The following is a 25,781-nucleotide window of genomic DNA, read 5'->3' as shown; positions in this document are numbered from 1 at the left end:
TCGGAGTAGAGCAGGGCTACATACAATTTTACTTGTTCCATCTTTATTAGAATTTATTTTAAAATCCCTATAGGGCCTCTGGAGAGATAGCTAGACATAAAGTCAGTGTTAAGCATGTGTGAGGCCCTGGGTTCAATCTCCAGAAAAGCAGCAGCAGCAGTAACAGCCACAACAAAATCCCATTTCTTAACTTCAAATCCAGGAATATCCACTAACATTATGATATGGTATCAAAAGTAGGGGCCCAGCGGCACACGCCTGTAATCCCAGGTTGGGAGGCTGAGGCAGGAGAATCTCAGAGTTCAAAGCCAGAGCAACATAGCACGGCCCTGACCAACTTAGCAAGACCCTGTCTCTAAATAAAATACAAAAAAGGCTGGGGATATGGCTCAGTAGTTAAGCACCTTTGGGCTCAATTCCTGGTACCAAAAAGAAAGAAAGAAAGAAAAAAAAGGTGGTGCCCACTTAGGTCAGATTTCTTTCCATTCTCAAAACTTCCCTCTTGACCTCTGAATGGGGATCATTGACTGTAACCCCTCCAATTGTTTCCCTGTATTTTACTTAAGTATTATTTCGGATAAAATGTTGACAGGAAAACTACGTCTTTTTGTGACAATGACCATTAGCCGCTCTGACTTTTCTCCCACATATATCTATAATTTAACATCTCTTCCCCCTAGATCCCTATGTGACTTCCACTCCAATACTCGCCCTGCGCTGTCACCCTGGCTTCACTGCATGTAGGAGCCGAGGTTCGCGCTGTCACCCTGGTTACACTGCATGTAGGAGCCGAGGTTCGGTGATTTTCGACTGCACTTCACTTGGATGTTAGAGGTCATACTCGAGGGTGAAGATAGACAAGGAGCAAACGCGAAAACAGTGCAAATTGCCATTCCTGGTTTGCGGTGCCGAGGTGATGCGCCCCGGCGGCGTCCGTCTCGGTGCGGAACGCCCCGGCCGCCAAGTCAGGCGGCACCTGGAGGGTAGGAGGGGAATGTGGGCGGGAGTCGACGGCGTCTTAGGGTGGGACCTGCTTACGGCTCTGGACACCCTGAAGTCCCAAGTTCGAGACATCACCTCTAGACGCCATCGTCTTCCTTGGAGCGGAGAGCAAAAGAGAAAAAGGCATGTCAGTAGGAACGGTGAGGTTCAAGTGCAGCGCGGGACTGGGCACACACGGGGTCGCGCCAGGGGCGGCGTCGCCGCTCCGCCGCCCAGCGCTCGCAGGGCCGCCGGGACCCCACAGGGTGTGGTGAGAAGCCCAGCGCGCCCGACGCTGCCGCAGCCCCTCACCCGCGTGCGGAGCGCGGACGACCTCCCGCGCGGACACCACCGATCGGGGCCGCGGGGGAACTACAGCTCCCGGCAGGCGCCGCGCCGGCCGCGCGCCCCCGCCCCGCGCGCCCCGGCCCCCCGCCCTCCGGCCTCAGGACGGGACGGGAGGGGGGGAGGAAGGGGCGCCGGCGGCGGGCGGGATCCTGCGAGGCGCGTGAAGCCTCGCTGGCGCCTGGTCCGGGATCCAGACGCTGGCGGGCGCGGAGTTTCTCACGACGGGCCGAGCCCGCCTCTGTAAGTAGTCGCCTCAGGGAGTGAGGAGCAGACACCGAAAAAGTTCGCCCCGCCGCCACCGCCGCCGCCGCTTTGTTCTCCCGGCCCGTCGGGCTGAGGCGGCGGCGCCCCTCCCCCACCCGCACGCGGCGGCGGCGGCGGGACCGGGACCCGGACCCCGCGGGGGCTGGGCGGCGGCCACGGGGCTGGGCGGGAAGTTGGGGCGGCGGGCGGCCGGGGGCGCCGGCGCGGCCGCCAGATGGGGCCAAGTTCCGGCGTCCGCGCGGAGGCCAACTTGGATTCGCTCTCGCGGGTGACCACCGCGCCCGGCCCTTCAGGGTCCATCAGTTCCCGGTGTCCCCAAACTAGTTGCGGACGCCACTCAGAGTGCCGAATTTTGCCTGAGGCTTTTCGTTTCTTTTCATCACTTTACGCTGTACCCGTCTGAAAGGGGTGAGTAGGTGCTTGGAGAGTCTCCCCACCCGGGTTTCCTGATTGCCTTTAGGTTTGCAAGTTGCAGCATTGCTCCGAGTTGTTCTCGGCTTCAGGAGGGTTTTCGTGAGACGAAGTACTGAAGAGTGCGACTGTTTCTTTGAGCAATAAAAATAACCACATACTATTTGATTGCCTGTTATTTTGTTTCAAGTTGTCCGAACCAGAAGCGTAGGCCTTGCGGTCTGCAAGCACGAATATAAAGCGACAGGCAACCTGCAGAGCTTTCCACGCACAGATTGATGGCATGGACATAACTGTCTCTTCAGCCACACCCATCCCCACAGGAAATGAGACTATCGGTGTCATCTTTGATTAGGAAGGATAAGTTACACCCTGAACTCCTACTCTGCAGGACATGGCCTAAATTTATGAACTTTAGCCACAAATGAAACGAAAACTTTTTAAATGCGCCGATTTGTCCTCTAGAAAATATTATTACGCTTAAAATACTTGTAACTTGACGTTGTGGTTCTGGTGTTTTTAGCGATTTTGTTTTTGCTTAGGTCAAGCTTAAACTTTTAATGCAGTAAAGGCAGGGAATACCTATGGATTTGCTGCAGAAAATTTCCATAAAGTTCCCCGTTTTACTTTCCTCTTCCCATATTAGAATCTGGGGTGAGGTCAGGTATGGCAATTCAGCTGAAAGGAAGAAATTGCAAGTTTTAGTAAAAGTAGTAGTTAAAAATGTGTCACAGAAATCTTTAAGGTAGCTTCTGCTCCATAAGGTAATAATATAAATGATGTAGACCTGAGCAGATGAACTTTGAGTATTCCTGTTTGAGAAGCTAGTTGTAAAACAGTTCCCATTTCAGGATTACTCAGATTCAAGAATGTTGACTGCTGTATACTTTAAAATTAATTTTTAAGTATCCCAGATAGTCTGAGTCTTTTAGTGTACACATTTTATAAGCTTTTGGTTTCATCAGATGACCTTTAAAATAGACATTTCTTTCTGTTAAACACTGCCACACACACACAAAGAATGTAATGAGTTTTGGGATATTAAATTTTTTAAGTTACATAAAAACTGAAAACACTTCATACAGGAAAAAATGAATAGATGATAATTTAAATGCACTTTTCCTAAGGGAAATTTTGGTACAGTTTTTAAAAAAGACATTCTATAATTGGCAAAAATATTAACCATAGTGAAATTAATTGCTCATTTTTAAAGTAACTATACAGAACAAGGGGAAATTATTTGCTAGTACAAGTTTAAATTTGATTTAATAATCACCATCTTCTGTGCTGCTCGTGCTTTGAGTCCCTCCAATTATGTAATTCAAATTGAACTTGTTATATGTGCATACCTCTTTGGAGCAGTTGTCTTATGAAAAAATTGAGGTAGGTACTTAAGAGATGTTTTAGTTTTAATTTCAGTGTAGGAATAAAGTTTTCTCCACTTGTGTGATTAGTTTATAGTGGTGGCATGTGAGAAATTGCTCTTTGGATATTAGCCAATCAGATTTCTTATATACTACTGGGGCGAAGATGAAGATATATGAAACTCAGCATAGATTCACTTTGCATTGCAAGACTGGCAGTCTGTAATCTTATTACTGGATATAATTTTCAGTGCCTGAGCAGAGAGCACAGGTACTATGCCCTCTCAGTACTCTGCCTGACAATGGAGGGACTGAGATTCAAATGCCAATGGTCCAGGTAAGCAGAGTTTTAAAGGAATCAATTTAGTTGAATTAATCTAAAGTAATAGTCATGATTTTGAAAATGTATTAAGTAAATATTGGTATTTTAAAAAATAAGCAGATACTTGAGTTTTTACACAATATACAATATAAAGACCACATCCACACTATTAAGCACAGTGAAACTTGTCAAGGCAAAACATGGACATTGACTTCAGCACACTTGTCAGTGAGTGTTGCACTGAAAAAGGTCATATGTTTTTTTACATGCTAAAAGAGGACATGCACATAATAACATGGAGGTGATGAGGAGACCCAGCCTGCCACTTCATTAGCATTCCTAGCACACAAAACTAAATTGAACCTGGGCGACCTTTTGCTGGTGGGAGTCATGGTAAATATACTGTTCCAAATAGGAAAAGCATTTTACCTCTTTAGCTTTTACTGAGTTCAAAAAGAATGTTGTCTACGCTAAATAATGAGCTATCTTTTGAATATTTAGTAGCTAGATATGTTTTGTCTTCTTATGATTCTGTTGCCTCTCTCTGCCTTTCTGACTAGTATGTATCAAATGGTCCTAGCTTAAATGTCACTTCCTTAAAGGGACCTTCCTTGAGACCTCAGCTGAAATTAAGTCCCCTTGCATGGTCATATCACTTCTCATAGTTTGTAATTGCCTAGCTATTTATGCAAATGTTTGTTTAATGTCTGTGACTTCCTTGAGAGCACTGGCCTTGTCTGTTTCTGTCACTGCTATCTTAACTCCAGTGTCTCATAGCAGTCTGGTAAATATTGCTTACTCAATGAGGATTTGTTGAATGAAAATGCTGCTGTTAGAGCTTCTCTTAAGTAGCTACTTTGTTAAGGTAGAAAATAATGTGTTATAGGAAAGGTGACTCTGAGAGGAAGAAGGTAGATGAACTTGTTATATACCATGCAGTAACCTTCAACCAAGTCCCTTAACCTCCAAGACCTTTGTCTATAATAATTTGGCAGACTGGGCTCATGATGCCTTTAATATTCTATGTTTTAAGCCAGGTGTGGTGGCACATGCTTGTAACCCCAGCCGCTGGGGAGGCTAAGGCAGGAAGATTGCAAGTTCAAAGCCAGACCCAGCAAAAGCTAGGGGCTAAGCAACTCATTGAGACTCTACCTCTAAATAAAATACAAAATAGGGCTGGAGTTGTGGTTCAGTGGTCAAGTGCCCCTGAGTTCAATCCCCAGTACACACCCTCCCCCCAAAATTCTATGTTTTGATTGCATTCAACAATGGTGACGGATGATGTAAACTCACTTAAACACAATATGACAGCTCCCCAAAAGAATACCTGAGATGTTCCACATAAACAGAAATTCTATTATCTTTGATTATAACCTCTCTTATAGCTGTTAAAAATAATATATTTAATTGATATACAGTTTATAAATTAATAAGATATACTATTTCAGCCTTCTACTTGAAGCATAAAGACAAAAAATAAAGCAACATACCAGGGTTTGTATAAATTAGAATTGTTAGCTTTTTTTTTTTTTTAATACTTGGTCTTGATATTTTGCTTCCTACAACTTGTTGCAAATTACAGAGCAAATCAAAGTTCCCTAAACTAAACAAGGAGAGGGAAACAGAGGGAATGAGTGGGCTGAAGATAATATGACAACTTCTTGGTTTCTTACTGTTCATACTGCAACTTTAAAAAAAATCACTTTTATAGAAAATTATATGTAATTATAAACAGTTATCAGTTCTATTAGGTAAATTGTATTATTAGTTACTACTATTTAATATTAATTGGTATATAAAATAGAAACTTATTGGGAAGATATTGATCAAATAATATATAACAGTGATATTATATTTTTAAGAGATTGGTTTGTATACAGTGTTCATCAGTATTATACTACTTTATTGTGACAGTTCAGCTCTTTACAACTGTTGAGTCAGACATCTTATGGAGTTCATTCCCTCTTAAGACAACCTGTTGCTAGGCGGTTGATATGGAATGAAATATTAGAAAAGGGATTTGAAGTCCAGAAAATTTTAGTTTGAATCTCAGTTCCATCACTTATTAGCTATGTAATTGTGGGCAACCAGCAACTTCTTGAAACTCTGGTTCCTTTTCTGTAAGAGTTAAATCTCATAAGGATGTTGCAAGGATTTAATGAAGTATGTTTATCTCACTTGCAGAGTTTAGCATAAGGTAAGAGGCTTAATTTTTTTTTTCTTTTTATTTTTTTGTACCAGGGATTGAACTCAGGGTTGCTTAACCATTGAGCCACACCTCCAGCCCTTTTTATTTTTTTTATTTTGAGTCAGGGTCTTGCTAAGTTGTTTAGGGCCTCCCTAAATTGCCAAGGCTGGCTTTGAATTTGTGATCTTCTTGCCTCAGCCTCTTGCTGGGATTACAGGCATACGCCACTTGCCTGGCCTTAATTGCTATTTCTTTTGTAGTTACCATGAAAATTGCTCAAACTTACTGAATAGTTTGAGCACTTACTGTAAACTAGGTATTGTTATAGGTACTTACACAAGTAAGTAAGTAAGTAGTGTTTCCATCTTCTGCAATAACACTGAATAAAACCAATCCCTCTATTAATACCCCTTTAAGTATTTGAAGACCACTTAGTCTATTTGGTTTTGTTAAGCACATGTTTATCACATGACATTGCTTTCCCCTTTATTGGATGCAGTTTTTTCTTCAACTCTAAATCTCTGTAGGTCTAGAAATGTGGGCCATGAAAATAAACATTACAGTATACAGATTGATGCTGATGCATTCTTGGTGCCCAGGGAATTTAGTTTTGCATTAGTCTTCTAGTCACTATAGATATAGATATAGATATAGATATATAGATATAGATATAAACATTTATTATGCCATGAATTCATAGGGAATAGGTTCCAGCAGTTCAGGCTCCTTTCCATTTGTTCTCACAAAATGTGCTTCTCTGGGTGGGGCAGGGTGGCGCTTCAGCTGAACCCAGGTACCTTTCTCTTTGGCTTCCTTTTTCTGATCATTTTCCTAGTCACCCATTATATTAACAGTGCATATTAAACTCTTGGGTTCATAACCCAGTCTCATATGAACAATTTCCAAGTCAACATTTTCCTTTTTCTGATGCACATTTAAATTTCTGAAACAAAATGCAAAGCTTTACATTTATCCTTGTAAAGTTTCAAACTCATTTTAGTTTTTATTTCTCCTGTATTTGTTCAATCTGAAGATTGTATAAGCATGTCACCTGTGTCTTCATTAATGCACACATAATGAAAAACAATGTAAAGCTAAGAACAGAGTTCCAAGGCTCTCCCCTAAAGAATTATGTAAGTTGACAGAGCAGTACATTTCCCAATGACACTTAACATTCAACTCACAAACAACATATTTGGAAAGATAGTATGGAAAGTACTTTAACTTCTGAACTTCTGTTTTCTCAACTATAAAGTGAGTTGTAAGGATTAAATAAGGTAATACATATACAGTGTTTAGAACAGTGTCCAGCAGATAGTAAGAGTTCAGTGAATGTAAGGTATTATTTCCTCCATCTAAGAAGCTGTAATAGTCATTTTTTCTAAGTTGTAAATGCAGTGGACTTGGCATTACTTTTTCTATTTGAATTCAGGCTGACATCTAGTGACCATTTTATTCTCTGGTTATTCACAAACCATTTGCTTCATAATCTATTCTTGGATTTGGTTAAAGAGTTATAACTTTATGTATCTAATTTTTGAAATTTGCTTATCTGCTTCTCTAGCCCCCAGTATTTGAAGCAACTCTACCCAACTTCTGGATTATGACTCTCTCATTCTGAAATCTTTCTCCAAGATTGTCAGAGTCAGCTTTGTGATTACACTTGATCACAAAGTGTATGGAGTGGACTGCATTTGGGCCCAGAGGCTTGAACTCACATAAAGTTGCTTTAAGTCAAGAGACTTAGGTTTCAGTTCTTAATCTTTTTCTGCAGCTATAATTTAAAACAGTTGGAAAAGAAAAGCAAAATACAAGTTGAGCAATTCTGTCTGTGATCTGTCAACCTTAGCAACATCCTCCCTGAACAAGTGATTCTCGGTTCCTTGTTCTTGTTGAGAGATATTATGTGATTGTGGAGAAGGCACTAGATAAGAAAATATGTAACCTGCATTCTGATTTCTACTCTGTCTCTTCATAGCCATGTGACACTATGTAAATTGTTTTATTACCCTGTGCTTTAGTTTTCTCATCTGCAAAAATGATAATATTTCTCTGTCAACTTTCAAAGAGGTATTGTGAGATGCAATATGTGAAATGAACTATTAGGTACTGTACAGTATAAGTGTGGAATAATAATTTATTTGAAGGTAGCTATAAATACTTTTAACAGTTTTTCTGGTCTCAGTTTTCTCTGAGCTTTCTTTTATAATACTGTATCTGCATGTCTTTGTTGTTCTGTCATGTTCATCCTAATTCAGCACCATTAACTACTCTGCAAGCATGTCACTCTACGTCCACATTGGATGCCTTACTTTTTCATTATTGGAATTGTTGATGGGTACATAGATAGAGTTTAGAATCCTCTCATGAGCCATTTTACTTAGCCACGTGGGGTCATACCAATGTTTTTTGTTTTTTAACTTTCCGAACTGTTTTCCTAACAACTGTCATACATATTTAATTGTATCTACTGTTGTCTTTCCTACTGTTAGAACTTCTTATGATAAAATCATTTTATCCTGTTTTCCTATCTTACGTATTTATGTCTTTGTTGTCTGGTATATTCCCTCCTGGTCCCTTAGCCTTCTGAAAGGAATTTGTCAGCAAAGCAAGTAAGGAGTCATATTTTGCAGGATTAGACTTTTAACATATAAAAAAAAAAGAATACTCAATTTACCTATATTAGGAAATTGTTATACATCTTTTATATGACTGGGTGGTATGTGTTTTACATCTTTTCTTTTTTATCCCTTCTGTTTTTCTCTTCTTGTCATACTCATTTATAATTGTACAATAAAAGTGTTGAATTTCATTGATTTAAAATCTTGTAGCTTTTTTAAAAGTGATCATTTCTTCAAGTTTCAAGTGTTAGCAGTGCCGGGGATATTTTTTAAAGCAGGAGGCTCTCTCTAAAATTATTCTTGTAGTAAAAAATGATTCTGATAGCTAGACCAAAAATGGCTACTCATTGTGAATTGTGAACATACAACCAAAAATTATCGTTTTAAAAAAGTATCAGAGTGTAACTGATGTGATTCTGCAATCTGTATATGGGGTAAAAAGGGGAGCTCATAACCCACTTGAATCAAATTGTGAAATATGATATATCAAGTACTATGTAATGTTTTGAACAGCCAACAATAAAAAATTTAAAAAAATTAAAAAAAAAAAAAGTATCAGAATACATACATTTTTTTAAATTAATGTCAAGTGAATATAAACTATTAAAAAAAACTTTTTAAAAATTCCTTCTAGGCTGACAGCATTTCAGAAAGCATCTACTTTTCTTGATGGATCCATTCATCAAATGAAATATGCGTGTACTATTTTTAAAAGCTTTTTACTTCATCATAGAAAAGTTTACCCCCCCCAAATGAAAATGAGGACATTTGAGAGAGTGATTTGAGAAAGTGTCTTGTCAAATCGGTGAACCAAAGGATAAGTACTGAATAAATTAATCTAAAACATTATTTTTTAAACCAGAAGGCTCTCATCTTGACAGAAAAACAATTTTGATTCAGTGTGTATCTTATGAAATGAAAAGTGAGAGACAAAAACAGACTTAATATAGATGAAGATATTTAGTAAATAAGCATTGTCAACTGTATTCTCATGAAGATAACTCAGTAATGTGAAATCCTGTACAAATCCTTGATTGTGGCCCTAAAAACAAGACTGTTTTTGATGGGACTGATATTAAGAGAAGTAGGACTATTTGTGCATTCAACTCACAGTGATAGAATTTGTAATCATCGGTATGAATGGCTTAATAGAGGAAATAAAGAAGATTTCATCTACATCCAAAAGTACAGTCATTTTTTTTTACTGCTGTTATTTTGAAAACCTTTTCATAACCATTTAAAAATAATTGACAACTATTTTTTAAAGATTAAAGAAAGGCAGATGTCTGCAAATAATTCTCCTCCATCAGCCCAGAAGTCTGTGTTACCTGCAACTATTCCTCCTGTGCTTCCAACTCCTTCTCCGTGTTCAAGTCCTCAGACAGGACTCTCTTCCCGACTCTCTAATGGAAGCTTCAGTGCACCATCACTCACCAACTCCAGAGGCTCTGTGCATACAGTTTCATTTCTACTGCAGATTGGCCTCACACGAGAGAGTGTTACCATTGAAGCCCAAGAACTATCTTTATCTGCTGTCAAGGATCTTGTGTGCTCCATTGTTTATCAAAAGGTACTGTGCCAGCTATTTATTTCAATTGTTTCTCAATGTTTCTAATGTATCTCTATCAATTATATATATGTGACAATAAGTTAGCATGTAACAATGAGTTAACCCATAATGGATCCATCAGTAATTTATATCTTGATTATGAGCATTTTTAGAAATATTCTAGTAGACTATGAGCTGAAAATCTGAAATTTCAGAACCTAATTGGAAACCTGTATTCCAGATTGAGAATACCACTTATCCCAGCTTTAAAATGCTGCTGCTCTGTCTCTTAAAAGCAGGAGAATCTATAAATCAGGGGGATATAAGAAATCTCATTTGCTTTCTGAGAAAAAGGACATTGAGGTGGCTTACCAAAAAGGCAAGATACAGCAACAGCTGAGTCCCAGGTCCACATATTGTGTTTTCTAGTTGCCCTCTACTCTCTTTTGTACACTTTCCTTTCCCTTTAGATCCTGATTATTTTTCAGAAATGGTATTTGGTCATGTTTGTTAAGTTCAGTCTGTCAACTTCCACTTTTTCTGTGTTTCGATCACTTATATTTAATACAGTTTTCACTATAGATATATTTAAATATACAGGTGGTCTCCTGCTGATAATAGTTTGATTTAGGACTTCTCAACTTGATGATGATATAAAAATGGTACTCATTCAATAAAACTACTTTGAATTTTCCTAGCTAGCTATACATGGTACAGTACTCTTGCAATGCTGGGCAGCAGCAGCCAGCCCCCACTCCCAGTCAGCCAAGCGATCACAAGGGTAAACAGCTAACAGCACTACAGTGTACTGAGTTGCTAAGTTACTGATGTTTGGTAGGCTAGGTGTATTAAATGATTTTTGACTAAGTATTTTCAACCTAGGATGAGTTTATTGGGATATAATCATAAGTCAAGGAGCATCTATATAAAAATATTTGCTATTTGTTTTATATTTGTCCCTTCTGTTCTTGGGGGCTTTTTACCCCTTCCTTTTCTGCCTTCTTTTGAATTGAGTATTTTATATCATTTCATTTTATCTTTACTGCTGGTTTTTTATTTAAAAAATTGCCAAACAATTCTTTCAGCTATTTTCCTACTGTAGGGGTCAGTGGTTTACATCAAAAAGCAAAATCTAGTCTTCCACTTCTTTTATTTCTATATACATTAGTTCTTATTATTCACAGTAGTCATGCTCTAAAATCTCTGCAACTACTGAATTAGCAAGTACTGAACCATTGCTCCTAGTGGAAATACAGGTTAGGTTCCTCAGGCCTCTTTTCATAATATTTTTGTTAGTAAAGAAGTTAACCTTGTACTCACACAGTCAGTAGCACCATAACTCATGGCTGAATAAAGGTTGATTAACTCAGCCAGAGTTTAGAGCCAATGGAAATTATCATACTTAAGGACCAGATGATAATAATCTGAAGGTTTTTTTTCCCAAACATTTAAATTGTATGTTTCATTATATGAGCTTGCCATTTGTTTTCCCTATGCTGAAAATGTAATAATCTGGTAATTTAAAATTCATTGAGGTCCACATCTAATCACAGTTTAATTAAGATAGTTGCACCTAGATAGAAAGAAAACAAATGCTAGTGACTTTGTTTTTTCTAATTGGCAGTTTTCAGAAAGTAAATAGTATGATACAGTTGTCCCTTACCTCAGGACCATTATCTGTTATGGCCTTCAGTTGAACAAATACTTATGGTCCAGTCACAGTGCTAGGTACTACTGAAGCTCCCGGGAAGAAAGATTCCTTGCCCTTAACAATTTATGTTTCAGAAAAAATGAGTGAATGTCAAATTACTGTAATGTAAGGTAGATCGTGAAGGAAAGGTTCAAGATGGTAAAATGACTCAAAATAAGAAAAACTCCTAGACTGTAGAGTTAGGAATGCCTTCCTTTTTGCTTTTGCCATCATCTCCTGTATACTTCACCTGGGGAAATAAACCTTACTGCTAGTATAAATAAACTAAGACTTTAATATCATCAGTAGTCAGTAAAAGAGCAGAAACCAATCCATTTATGCACAGGTGGACTTCTTTTTCATGGTGAAATGAATAAAGCCTTGGGTACTATGTAAGCTAGGCCTAGGTATTCAAGAAATTCATGGAAATCTCTACCTTCCTTGCTTCCCTGAAATAAACTAGGCAAGCATTTGTAGTTGCTAGCTGCAAGAGGTGACAAAAATATGTGATTACTTATGTAAAAGTATTATTGCAAGATTACTTACAAAAGTGTGCTGATGATTCCCAAAAGCATATTTGTGATCCAGGTTACTTTCATAACCTTCAAACATGCCACATGCTGTCTCATTAACTAGGCCTTTGTGCCGACATTCCTCTGCTTCAAATAACCTTTCCCCACCATATCCTCTGCTTGGACCTCCAGCAAATCTTGCTGATTGTTAATTTTCGCTTTATTTGAATGTATGTACCATAAAGCTCTATGAGGCGAGATAACACAGCCACAGTAAGTGCTCAATAAATATTTCTTGGTTGAATAAAGAAAGGAATCCAAGCTAGACATCATGACACACACCTGTAATTCCAGCAGTTCGAGAGACTGATGCAAATTATATAATTGCAGAACAATTCTTTCAGGATTCAACAAATCTTTAAAGATTCTTTCAACAATTCTTTCGCAAGTTCTAGGCCAGGCTCAGCAACTTAGTGAGACCCTCAAAATAAAAAGTACAAAGGACAGGGGATGTACTCAGTAGTAAAGTGCCCTTGGGTTCAATCCCCAGTACTAAAAAAAAAAAAGGTGGGGGGGGATTCATATGAAGCAGCATGGTATTGTACTTAAAACATGAGGTTTTGGTCAAACTGAGGTTTATCTCTTCTGTTTACTAGTTGGATACCTTGGTTTATTATCTGAAAAATGATATTAAAAATAGTGCTCATTTTATGGTTTTTTGTGTGTGTTGTGTATATGTATGTATGTATTAAATGTTTATAAAATACTTAGCCCAGGACCTAGCACATAGTAATCACACAATTTTTTTTAAACAATATTTAAAAATAAATGTTAGCTTGTCAATCTGATCTCATTGGGTTTCTAACTAAAAGATCTCCAAATCTCTAGCCACAGTGCTTTAAGATTGCTCTCTGTTGAAAATATAATAGAATTCATCAGTGGTGATCTAGAAATGACTGAAAGTTACTAACCAACTAAATGTATGTCAACTTCCAGTTTTGTTCTTTATGAAATATACATATTTGTCAATCTGTTTTATATAGAAGACAAATTGATTTTTTCTTTGATCTGCATAGATAAATTCACAGTTTTCTATTAGTTCTTCTAATGCTTTTTATTGGTACAGAAAATTCGAGGTTAATGGTTTATCAGTTATGTTATTGATTTACTTTTCTTGTATGCATGTGAAAATTATGGTTTCTTTATTAGAATATTATAGTGTATCATATTCATCGTGGTAAATGTTTTTCTTTAGATTAATGGTAATTGCATATATGATCAGAATCATATAATTTTGAGTTCGCCTAATTTAACTAGATAGTTAATTGTTAAACAGTGAGTAAGCATGCTTTTTTGTATTTCCATACCCTCAGGCTATTATATCTAATATAATGAAATTAAGGTACTTCTGCTTTATATACATATTCCCAAGGTTAAACTGCCAAAAAAAAAAAAAAAAAAACACATACATACAAACAAAAAAACCTATAGAGTCGCTACAGAGGGATAATAGTTAATAGATTACATAAAATCTTTTTTGTTGCTTTTGTTTTTGTTTGATTAATCACTGAGCCACATCCCCAGTCCTTTTTATTTTATTTATTTTTTTTTATTTTGAGACAGAGTCTTGCTCTAGGGGCTGGCTAAGTTGCTGAGGCTAGCCTTGGATTTGAGATCCTCTTACTTCAGCCTCCCAAATTGCTGAGATTACAGGCATCTGCCACTGCACCAGGCTTAAGATCTTTGGTATCACAAGAGGGACAAGAAAACTAACTAAAAGTATGTAAATGCAAATCAGAGGTAAATTAGTATAAAATGGATCAACAATCAAACTTCTGAACAGTAGGAAACTCTTTCCCAGATCAGTAAACAGAAACAAAAGGGAAAAGTACAGTGTGCAGATTTTATTGTACAAAATTGTGATATAAACATGTAAAAATAATAAAAACAAAAGAAAGAAAGAAAAATCTTTAAAGTGCTCAGAACAGAGCACTTTAAAGTGAACACTGACCTCAAATATTTAGTCAAATTATATAAAAATATATTTCACAAAAATTAATAAAACGGGAAAAAACATGGGGAAATGTTCAAAGTAGTTTTAAAATAAGTATAGGCCAGGCACATGGCACATGCTTATTATCCCAGCAACTCAGGAGCCTGAGGCAGGAGGATCACAAGTTGAGACTAGTCTCAGCAACTTAGCAAGACCCTGTTTCAAAACAAAAAATAAAAAGAACTGGGATATAGCTCAGTGGTAAAGCACCCCTGGGTTCAATCAAACCAAAAATAAAAATAAATATGTATAGATTAGGTATCATGTGTTCAAGTAGGGGGGAAAAGAAATTTGTATTCTTGATATGGGGCAGAACATAATAGAATCTTATAAAAAACAATGATTTAAAGGCTTATAGTGAGTTTAAGTTAACCCATTAAATTCTAACAAGGATAAAACACAAAATATATACACTGAGATTTTTATTTTCCAAGAAAGTCTCTTTTCAATCAACAGATAATGTTTAGTTGAGCTTTGAATTTCATTCAATTTCATGACACATTTCAAGGGTGGAATGGGGTGGAGTTTCTTTTGTTTTTGTTGTTAGCATAAGCCAAAACTTAGCTTCCTTTTTTTTTTTTTAAGCTTTGAAAGCCTTCCAGCATCCATGATACATTGTGATTGGTGCATACTCATCTCTTATGCTTAGAAATACCTTACTTAAGCAAATGTCTGGTAAAGGACATTTTACCTGCTCTTACTGCTACCTAGGGATACTACAGATAATCTTTGATGGTAATTACTTGCATTGATGAAAAGATTTATAGTTGTCAGCACTGAAAATAGAAAGTAATGAGCATATAAGCACCAGTATTTGTTCCCATCCTACTTCATGTGTCTTGTGTCTTAGTTGTGCCCAAGTTGCTCTCCCTAGTGTAGATAGTTATTTAGTTTGTCTTCCTAGGGTTTCCTAAAACACTTTAAAGTTCTCAAGATGTTTGCTCCCTCAGGACACCAGTGGACCTTTTCCTCATTTCACATATGAATGTGAATTATACCGGGCGCATGCCTGTAATCCCAGAGGCTTGGGAGGCTGAAGCAGGAGGATCTCAAGTTCAAAGCCAAGCCTAAGCAGTTTAGCAACTCAGTAAGACCCTGTCTCTAAATTAAAAAAAAAAAGGGTTGGGGTTGTGGCTCAGTAGTGTGGTACAATTTCAGTATTGAACCTCTGGGTTCAATTCCCAGTACCACACACACACACACACACACACACACACACATACACACACACACACAAATGTGGATAAGCCCTTGTACTGTTCTTAATTGTGGAGTATTATAGTCTTGGTCTCTGATTTTAATATATAAGATCAAATTAAACTGTGGTTCTTAACTGAGGAGATTTTGATACCCACCCCAGGGGTCATTTCACAATGTCTGAGACATTTTTAATCTTCCCAATGAGAGCAGGGAAGCAATGCTACTGGCTACTAGTTGGGTAGATGGCAAGAGTATTGTCACAATGCACCGGAGAGCCTCCTCAGTAGTTAACTGGCCCAAAATGTTAATAATGCTAAGGTTGAAACCACTTATTTAAACTGACACAAAAACAGAATTTCTGACCTTTGGAGAAATCTAAAACTTTTCTCTGTTAGCACTATTGACAGATCTTAGAATATTTCTTAGATTAAAATCTTCTAAATGTAAATTGTAATTTGAGATGTTCCAAGTAAAATTTCAGATTGGGCTTGGGCATTTTTGTTTGTTTTAGGAATAGCGCATGGTTTCTCTTGTGAATATGGATATAGTTAAACAGTGAATGTAAGATTTTAACCTGTAGGGGCTGGGGTTATGGCTTAGTGGTAGAGCACTTGCCCTCACATGTGGGACACTGGGTTTGATACTCAGCACCACATAAAAATAAATAAAGATATGTCCATCTTTAACTAAAAAAGTACTTAAAAAAAAAAAAAAGATTTCACCAGGCACAATAGCTTACACCTGTAATCTCAGAGGCTCAGGAGGCTGAGGCAGGAGGATCATGAGTTCAAAGCCAGCCTCAGCAATGGCAAGGCGCTAAGCAACCCAGGGTGACCCTCTCTCTAAATAAAATACAAAATAGGGCTAGGGATGTGGCTCAGTGGTTGAGTGCCTCTGAGTTCAATCCCTGGTACCCCTTACCCCTAAAAAGATTTTAACCTGTGTATATATTAGAGTCCCTTTTTTTGTTTTTGTTTTTTTAAGAGCTGGGGATTGAACTCATGGCCTTGTGTATGCTAAGCAAACACTCTGCAACTGAGCTACCCCACCAGATTCCTATTTCTTCGTATTAGTTGGTAAAACAAAATTAAGCACAAATAATATATCTGTCTTCTAGAGATTTATAAACTGAGGATAGCACGCTGTGGTTTCTTTTTGTTTGTTTGTTTGTTTGTTTTTTTGTTTGTTTGTTTTCATGATAAAACCCAAAGAACTAATGGGACTGGCAATCAGACATATCTGAGCAGCAGGTGGAACTGGGAATGAGCCAAGTAAAAATTTGCTTATCAGATCCCAGGTGGGAGGCACAATCAAGAGAATGATTACAAGTGAACAAATAAGTACTGAGGGAATAGACCAAAACCCTGGCCCATTTTATAATGATGCTTCATGGGTTCCAAATAGTGAAATTGCATTAGCTTTGTTATAAGGTTTTTTTTTTTTTTTTTTTTAAGAATAATCCAAGGAAGACATAGCAGAGTGTATTGTCTCAGTAGAATTTCAGTATTGAGGAGACAGACCAAGGATGCAAAATTTTTATTTTGTCACTTTCTTTTGTGTGAAGTTACAATCATAATACTCATCTCTATAAAAAAAATATGGTGATTAAAATACAAAGCTGATAATACAATGTCTGGCATATAATTAGTGTTCAGAAATAGTAATACCTGTGGTTTTTTAAAGTCTTTTCAAATCTGGAAAGATCATTGGTCTTGTAGAAGCCTTAAAACTAATAAATATCAGAACATGTATAGCCAATACTGTTATTTTGCTTTGCTCTTAACTTTTTAGTATTTAGCAAACTATAAAAAATAAGATTCATTGTTTATCTTATTAAAGGACAGGGGTTACTTGTTTTAGGAACTTTCAGGAAAATAAATGACTTATGTCAAGCGCTTTGTACAATTTCTGGTGCATAATGACTATACTCAATGTTATCTTTCCACCTTGCTTTCATATTGTCAGGAGGATTAGACATTACAGCCATAACACTACTGCTAATGTTAATTTGTTGAATGAACATAGTAACTGGAGTGAAAAAGGAAACACAGAAAGCAAGTCTTAAGTTTGTAACAATGTTTAGCAAAATCAAAATTATTCTGACTAAAGCTGACCATCTGCATTTAGCTGATTTTAAAACATTTAGTTTTAGTTTTGACCATTTACATGATACTAAACCTGAAGACAGCGATTGCAGCCTGATTTATGAATGATTTTGGTCTACTGAATGAATATATTGTCTCTGTAGAGACGGATTGAGTATAATTTTCAGGTTCTGCCAAGGCAGAGCAAAAAAACCCAGCTGTATCTTTTGTTTTCCAGAAACCTTTTGTCAGTCTGTCTTGTTTTCTCTACTCTATTCTTTTTTTACTACAGCTGTGTTACAGTGACTTGGTGACATCCTCCCCCTTTCCCCTACATTCTTTGTCTAGGCAAAACAAGTGTCAGGCAACCATTAGTAATCTGGAGGCTCAAACTGGAAGAAGAAAATTTTTTTTTAATTCTGCTTATTCCGGTTAAAACCTTGGTCCCAGAAAGTTTGAATTAAATATAATCAGAATTAATAACAAAACAAGGAAATAAAAGAAAAAAATTGCTCTGGTTTGTGTCAAAAAGGCAGGTGTTAATTGAAACAGCTTTTCTGGTATGTAATATAAATAAAATTCTGAGTTGGAGATTAATGATGAAAGGTAAAAATAAATTCAAGTTCGTGTTGAATAATTTTCTCATTCTCAACTAGACTTTATTGCTTTGTGTATATATCACAAAGTCACTGGAATTCTTCAATACTTCAAAAATTGATGTTAAATTAATATTAGACTTGGTTCTGGGGAATTTATTAATGCCAAATTAATTGCTTAATATTCACCAATCTGGAGCCATAGCTTAGTTAGTGGTAGAGTACTTGCCTAGCATGTGTGAGGTTCTGGGTTCAATTCCTGGCATCACAAAAATAAAATTAAAAAAAATAATAGTCAATAGATTTTTTATCTTTTAGAAATCTTAAAACTAGTAAGGACCTGTTAAATAACTACATTCTAGGTTCTTAGGGATTTTAGAGGAAACCTGAAAAGAGAACATTCTTGCCAATTATTTACTATTATCTGATTTATGCATAAAAAGACTTACTTATTATCAAATTTGAAAATCATGTAAATATTCAGCATCTCAAATTAAGTGCATATGAAAAAAATCTGTGGTGCTGAGAATGTTTTATATCTTAACCTAAGTGGTGGTTACATTTATATAAATTTCCCAGTGTCTCTATACTCTTGACTCCTTTATTCCCTATATCAGGGTTTCTCAACTTTAGCACTAAATGTCATTTTGAGCCAGATACATGCTTGCGCGCGCGCGCGTACACACACACACACACACACACACACACACAAGTGGGTCTGCATGTGCATAGTTTTCAGACTTCCTAAATGAGATTAATTACTTTACTTATTATACCCAAAACAGAAACCTTTTTTTAAAAAAGTAAATTAAGTGGCCAGTCACAATGGCACATGGCCACAGTGGCTCAGGAGGCTGAAGCACGAGGATCCAGAGTTCAAAGCCAGCCTCAGCAATTTAGCAAGGCCCTAAGCAACTAGGCAAGACCCTGTCTCTAAATATAAAAAAGGGCTGAGGATGTGGCTAAGTGGTTAAGTGCCCCTGGGTTCAATCCCCAGTACCAAAAAAAAAGGAAAAAAGGAAATGTATGTTAAAACACCCGTGGTTTCCCAGTATATTTAAAATGAAATCCATACTCTTTTAAAATAATGATAAATTATTCATTCAAATAATGTTAAATTCTGAAGCTTCTGTTTATTTATATGCAAAAATTGTATGATGTGACCAAGTAAAATAAAAACTTGCAAGCTTCCTAGCTCATCTAACATTTTAGTGACAGAAGTTTAATGACATGAGCTTAACCTTAAAGAACTCTCAAAAGGGCTGGGGTTGTGGCTCAGCCATAGAGCACTCGTATAGCACATGCGTGGCCCTGGGTTTGATCCTCAGCACCACATAAAAATAAACAAAATAAAGGTATTGTGTCCAACTACAACTAAAAGATAAATATTAAAAAATCTTTTTTTAAAAAAGAACTCTCAAAATATGTGTTGCTTAAATAATTTTTTTTGCAAGTATTGGAATCTTATAACAAGCATAAGTTAATGCCATAAAAAGGAACTTCTGTAAAATTCTTGTAGAAAAATGAATCTTTTGTTCTTGAAGCCATATCTTTCATGGAAAATCTAAGAAAGAGTCCAAAGTGAATAAAGAGAATGTGTGGGAGAGGGAATTTAATACCTTTATGATGAAATTCTGTTTCTTTCCCATATGGACAGGGAAAAGAGTTCATTTTGCACAATCAAGAAGGCTCATAGGTATAATCTATAGAAAGCAAATCAAGAAAAGCCAGTTAATTCTCATGATAATTTTATGAAATAGGCACTGTTTTACAGATGGAGAAACTGAGGTAAGATTATACAATTAGTAAGATTTGAACTCAGGGCAGTTTGACCTTAATTTTACTGCTCACCCCACATCCCATCAATAGAGACTAGTAGAAAGCAATGCAGTTGTGGGTGCAGGGGGAATAAGAACTTCCTTTGTTAATGGAATGATCTCTATTGCTAAGTAAAAAATTTTAAAAGGTACAGAAAAGTGTAGTGTGCCACCATCCATGTAAAAGGGAAAAACATATTTATGTTTACTTGATTGTATATAAAATATTTTCAAGATTCTGGGCAGTATTGATTATAGGATAGATAACTAAGCAACTAGGACATAGATTTTGCCCTCTACTCTTTTTAACCCTTTGAATTTTTTTTAAATATATTTTTTCTAGTTGTAGATGGACACAATATCTTTATTTATTTATTTTTAAAGAGTAGAATATCCCAAAGTATAAAATAAATATCCCTGAGTCTATACTGACATTTATAAATGATTGAATAAACAAATAAATGGAGGATAATAGATGAATCTCCTAGGTAGAAGAATTCCAAATAATTTTTGTAGATATTCTACCTTCAAGGAAAGAGAACATAACTTTCTGCTTCTTAAGTGGGGGATGCTCATTTTAACTTACTTTGAAAAAATATGGTCTGGACAGGGGGTGGGTAGATTTGCAGTGGAGAAATCTGGCAAACCTTAACTCAGTCAACATCAGTGATGTCATATAATAGCTTCCCTTGATAGGATATAATGAAGATGACACAGAATGGCACTTAACCTCTGTGGTCTACCTCCCTGACACCAATAATCCCAGGCTAACCATGAAAAAACATCAAACACATTCCAGCAATGGGGCATCCTACAAAATACCTGACCAGCACTCTTTAAATACAACAGTCAAGGGCATTAGAGTCTGAGGAAATCATCACAGCCAAAAGAGGCCTCAGGGTACGGGTCGACTAAAGGTAATGTGGTAACATGGATGGGATACTGGAACAGAGAAAGGACATTAGGTGAAAACTAAGGAAATTTTAATAAAATATGGGCTTTAGTTGATAAAGTTAGGTGATTAATTTATAATGTACCAAACTAATGTAAAATGTTAATAATAGGGTATATGGGAACCCTCTATGTACTATTGTATGAATTTTTCTATAAGTATAAAACTATTTTTAAAAATAAAGACTATTTTTAATATATTGAATAATGTTTTTAAAGTAAATTTAGAATTCAGGTGTCTGTGGGAAAAGAAAACCTGAGCATCTTTTCAAGTTTTAAGCTCCACAGGTGGTTCTGATGTGTTATCAGAGTTAAGGCATTGTTTTACGTATTTATTCATGCTTGAAAGAACTAATTTCTGAATTTGTAAAAATTATGAACAATATCCCTGTATATCCATTTCATTGGCAGATTGTTTTGTTTATTTTGCATAATTGTTTAGACTTTTTATAGTGTGTTCTCATTGTTTATTTCCTGTTTCTTCTTTTTAGATGTTTATCTTTAATATATTCATGCTTCCAGACTTCTAATATTTTTAAACCTTGGCCATAATGTTTCCCTCATGTTCAGTGACAGTATTTAATCTTTTGTTGTTTTTTTTCCAAGCTACATTTTCTATTATCATTTAGTTCTGACCCTTGCTTTCAGATAATCTTACCAAACATACCTAAATCTCTTACCAGCCATACCATTAAATTATAATCTCGAGTAGCAAAAATCCATTTATTTTAGGCTAGTTATTACAACTTTTCCCCTCGGAATTCTTAATTTGTCAATTTTATAGGTGAGTATATTATGAAAGTATTTACTAGCCTAGAAAATGACTTTATTCTTTATTACCACCAATAGCTTTCCAGCCTCTGATGTATAAATTTTTATTTTAAATAAACATTTGTAATACTTTCTGTAATTTTTTAACTTTCTCTTGGATCTCTTAATACCAGTTTCTTGTTGTTATTATTCATTAGGTCATATGTCTGTTAAGAAGGTTATGTTTGTTTTTTGTCCAAGCTGTAAATTTATTTTAATGTTGTTTTCCTTCTTTCATTGGTATGTTTATTAAATTCAGTTCTTCATTACCATTCTTTAGGACTTCTGCTTTGATCAAACCAGCATTAATGATCCATATATTTTGTTAAAGAGAGAAGTATTCTTCATCTCTTTTCATTTTGTATTATATAATCCAGACTCTGATTTTTATTTCCCATACATTAGCTTCATTCTTTGTTTTGGGAGATTGCTCTGGTCTCTTCTATTTCAGTTTCTTTACACAATGCTATAAGCATTATTTTTTTTAGGTAACAGATTTGTTCATATTACTGCTTTGATCTGAGTCTCTCCCTCTTGGATACAGAATAATATGAACCACCAGTATTTATTGATCATAGTGCTATCAAGAAATTTAATTTTGACAAGAACCCTATAAAGCCACACTACTATGTTATCCCCATTTTATAAACAAGAAACTGATAAAGGGAGGTTTCATAGCTGATCTAAGTTTCTGTAGTTAGTAAGTAACAGAGCTTGAACTAACTCTGTCAACTCCAAGGTTTTTAGTATGGTCCGTCAGGCCTGTGTGCATTTTTGTGCTATTTCTGCCCCGTTCTTCCCTGCCTCATTCTTCAGTCTCATGGCTACACTTCACCTTGTTCCATTTACCTTGTACTTTCTCAACAATGACATTACATCTTTACCTTTAGCTTATGGAACCCATGCATGCCCCCACCGGCTTCTTTAACTGCAGTTCTGTTTAAATATCATTCTGTGTAGCATTTTATTGTATTAGGTATTATACTTCATCAAGAGATGATTTCTTTCTTTCTTTTTGGTGGTGCTGGGGATTGAACCCAGGGCATTGTGCATGTGAGGCAAGCACTCTACCAACTGAGCTATATCCCCAGCCCCTAAATATCATTCTGTATCCTTTACTATACTTTCCCAGTTATTTATTTGCTTTTATTTCTATGATTTTGTTTTTATTTCATTTTCATCATTAACTTAACCATGTGGTATAATATTTGTGTTTATTTCCTACTAGATTGTAATCTCCTAGAAACAGGGTCTTGATCAGTTATTTACGCCAGCTTGGAACTTACAATCTTCCTGCTCCAGTTTCACAAGTAACTGGGATTAAAAACATGTACTACCATGTCTAGCTTCTGACAAAATATTTGTATGAATGAAGCTGAATTTTAAAAGTCATATTTCTTGTAAGTCTGCTAACTGCAAGGTATTTGCCCCATAATGTGTAAGCAGAAAAAAAGATACTATCACCAACAACATCCCTAAAGTAAATGCATTTATAGTTTTATGTGATTTCTTTCAGGCCATTCAACATAGGCCTGATAAGGCCTGACACACTGTATAGTTTATTAAAAAATATTTTGTGAGGAGCTAAAATAAGTTATGAATGTTCATAATTCTTGAGACCTGAAGAATTTTCTAGAGCAGCATATCCCAAGACCCTAGTAGATTTGAAGATGATCTTTAAAAATTGATTGGGAAACTAAACATGGTTATTTTGTAAGGCCAGTACTTAAAATCCTCTCTTAACCTCAAACTATTTACTATTAAAAATATTAGTCATACATCTTCATATTTTAGGCCACATACAAATCCCCAAAGTGTCTTGGCACTATATTGACAAAATGGAGAAGCCTTAAAATGATACAGATAGGGCATATGTGAACAAATCTGCAATTCTCCTGCTCTGGCCAAAGGGTTTTTTTTGTTTATTTTTTTTTTAAAGAAAGGTATTGTAAATGATGCATTTGTAATTACAGTGAGTAAATATAAATAAGGTATTAAATAAATGCTAGAGACTGTGTGTCTTGCAAAAATATTGGAAATAGCAGTCTTGTGACTATAGTTTGATTATTATTGGTCTTCTAAGCATTGTTCAGTAGAACGTACTAAAATGGTGGAAGTGTTCTATATCTGTCTTGTTCAGTATGATAACTTGTAGTTAGCATGGCAGTTGAGTGCTTATATATAATATGGCTTGAGTGAATAAGGAATCAAAATTTTATTTTTACTTAATTCTAAATATTTTACATTTAAATAACTGCTTGTGGTTAATAGCTACATTAGACACCTGAGATAAGCAGCTTATAAAGAAAGGGTGTGGTTTGGCTCACAGTTTCAAAGGTTCCAGTTGCTTTCAGTGAAGAAACACATAATAGTAGAAGCATGAGGCAGAATAGAACTGTTCACCTCATGAGGGAGCAAAAGACAGTTTAAAAAAAAAAAAAAAAAAAAGAAGACCAGGGTCCCACAGTCCCTTCAGGAACAATGACATAAAAACCTTTCAGTAACCCTACTTACCACATAAGTGCTCCATGATCTCCTAATAGCACCACCCCAAAGTGCCAAGCCTGTAACACATAAATCTTTGGTGAGCACTTAAGATCCAAACTATAATAGCAACTATAGAAGCTGTATATCAGACAATGCAGTTCTAGAGAATGTGAAAAACTACTTGTCTTTCAAGCTATATAATAATAAAGTATGAGTTCAAGATTATATTCTTCATCAGCAATATAAAAATTCTCTGTTTCAAAGAGGTGTGGGGCTGGGGATGTAGCTCAGTGGCAGAGCATTTATCCAGCATGTAGGAGGCATTGGGTTCAATCCCCAGCACGACACAAAACAAACAAACAAAAAAAGTGCTTTCATTCAAAGAGATTTTGTCTTTTAAGATAATCAGTGACTATTTATAAATTTACTTTTCTATTTTTGAATTTTAACCACAAAGCTTGAGTGTGTTTTTTTTTGGATATCAATAAAATTGCTATCAAATAGTGTTAAGCTAAAACACTATTAAAAATTCTCTCATAACTTTGAGACATTTACTTATAAAAACAGAAAGTTATGAGTATATTGATATAGGACTATTTTCCCACAGTTTCCAGAGTGTGGATTCTTTGGCATGTATGATAAAATTCTTCTCTTTCGCCATGACATGAACTCAGAAAATATTTTGCAGCTGATTACCTCAGCAGATGAAATACATGAAGGAGATCTAGTAGAAGTTGTTCTTTCAGGTAAGTAAATAACTCCTTTTATTTTGTTCTTTTTTTATTTTAATTTTTGCAAAGAGCTTTATTTTCTGCATTAAATGCTATGTTCAGTTACATTTGGTCTTGGTACTATATGGTTGCTTACTTCTTTCCTCTATAAAATAGTCATTACTATGTAATTTTACTTTTAGGAAGATTACTTACTACTTTCACAGATGAAAAAAGTAGGAAAATGAACTGCGAATTACTTGGGTTTTACTAAATTAATGGAATTGTCAATTGAACTGACAAAGAAATATGTTCTTTTTTTCTCTGAGTCAAATAAATAAAACAATATTAAAATTTTGTTTTCTTTTTCCCATTTTATAAACAGTTTAGATGAGGGAAATTGAGGTTCAGAAAAGAGAATTGGAAAAAAAATATTAAAGATATGAAAGAGGAAATAACAGTACTGGTTTCCTTGGCTTAAAAAAAAAATGCTTCTTCCTAGTAGGGACTGAATTAGAGAAAATTATATTCCATGATTGTATAATTGTGTCAAAATGAACCCTAATATTATATATAACTAAAATGAACTAATAATATCAGAAAAAATTCTTCTTTCCATTTTGTTCCCAATGGGCATTTTCCTCTTTACCTTACTTGCTTTTGCCATTCCTTGTTCCTTAACTCCATTTTTAGTCTCATCAACAGTTTGTGGGCAAGATTGTTAGTGACATATGTAAAGGGAGAAAGAATGTCATAATTATGCACATAATAGGTCTGTGATACTTTTTGTTTGGCAAGAAAGGAAGACTGATAGAAAAAGCAA

General features: G+C 35.9%; 1 protein-coding gene across 4 annotated transcripts in view; it reads left to right on the top strand.

The window, feature by feature from the left end:
- The first annotated feature begins 1,123 nt into the window (after positions 1–1,123).
- Prkd3 (protein kinase D3) overlaps positions 1,124–25,781 on the top strand; it is a 69,195-nt gene continuing 44,537 nt past the window's right edge. For 2 of the 4 annotated variants that reach the window (XM_071601500.1, XM_027933453.3), the window contains exons 1-3: positions 1,417–1,569; positions 9,134–10,069; positions 24,856–24,994. In XM_071601500.1, coding sequence (XP_071457601.1) covers positions 9,782–10,069; positions 24,856–24,994 — 427 coding nt within the window. In that variant the 5' untranslated portion in view covers positions 1,417–1,569; positions 9,134–9,781. Of the gene's footprint in view, positions 1,143–1,416; positions 1,570–1,829; positions 2,002–9,133; positions 10,070–24,855; positions 24,995–25,781 lie in introns of those variants that run through there. The other 2 variants (XM_071601499.1, XM_071601498.1) reach the window with 2 other exon arrangements.

The sequence above is a fragment of the Marmota flaviventris genome, chromosome 14, assembly GCF_047511675.1.
Source record: "Marmota flaviventris isolate mMarFla1 chromosome 14, mMarFla1.hap1, whole genome shotgun sequence".
Taxonomy (NCBI): Eukaryota; Metazoa; Chordata; class Mammalia; order Rodentia; family Sciuridae; genus Marmota; species Marmota flaviventris.
This window is presented reverse-complemented; position numbering and strand designations above follow the sequence as displayed.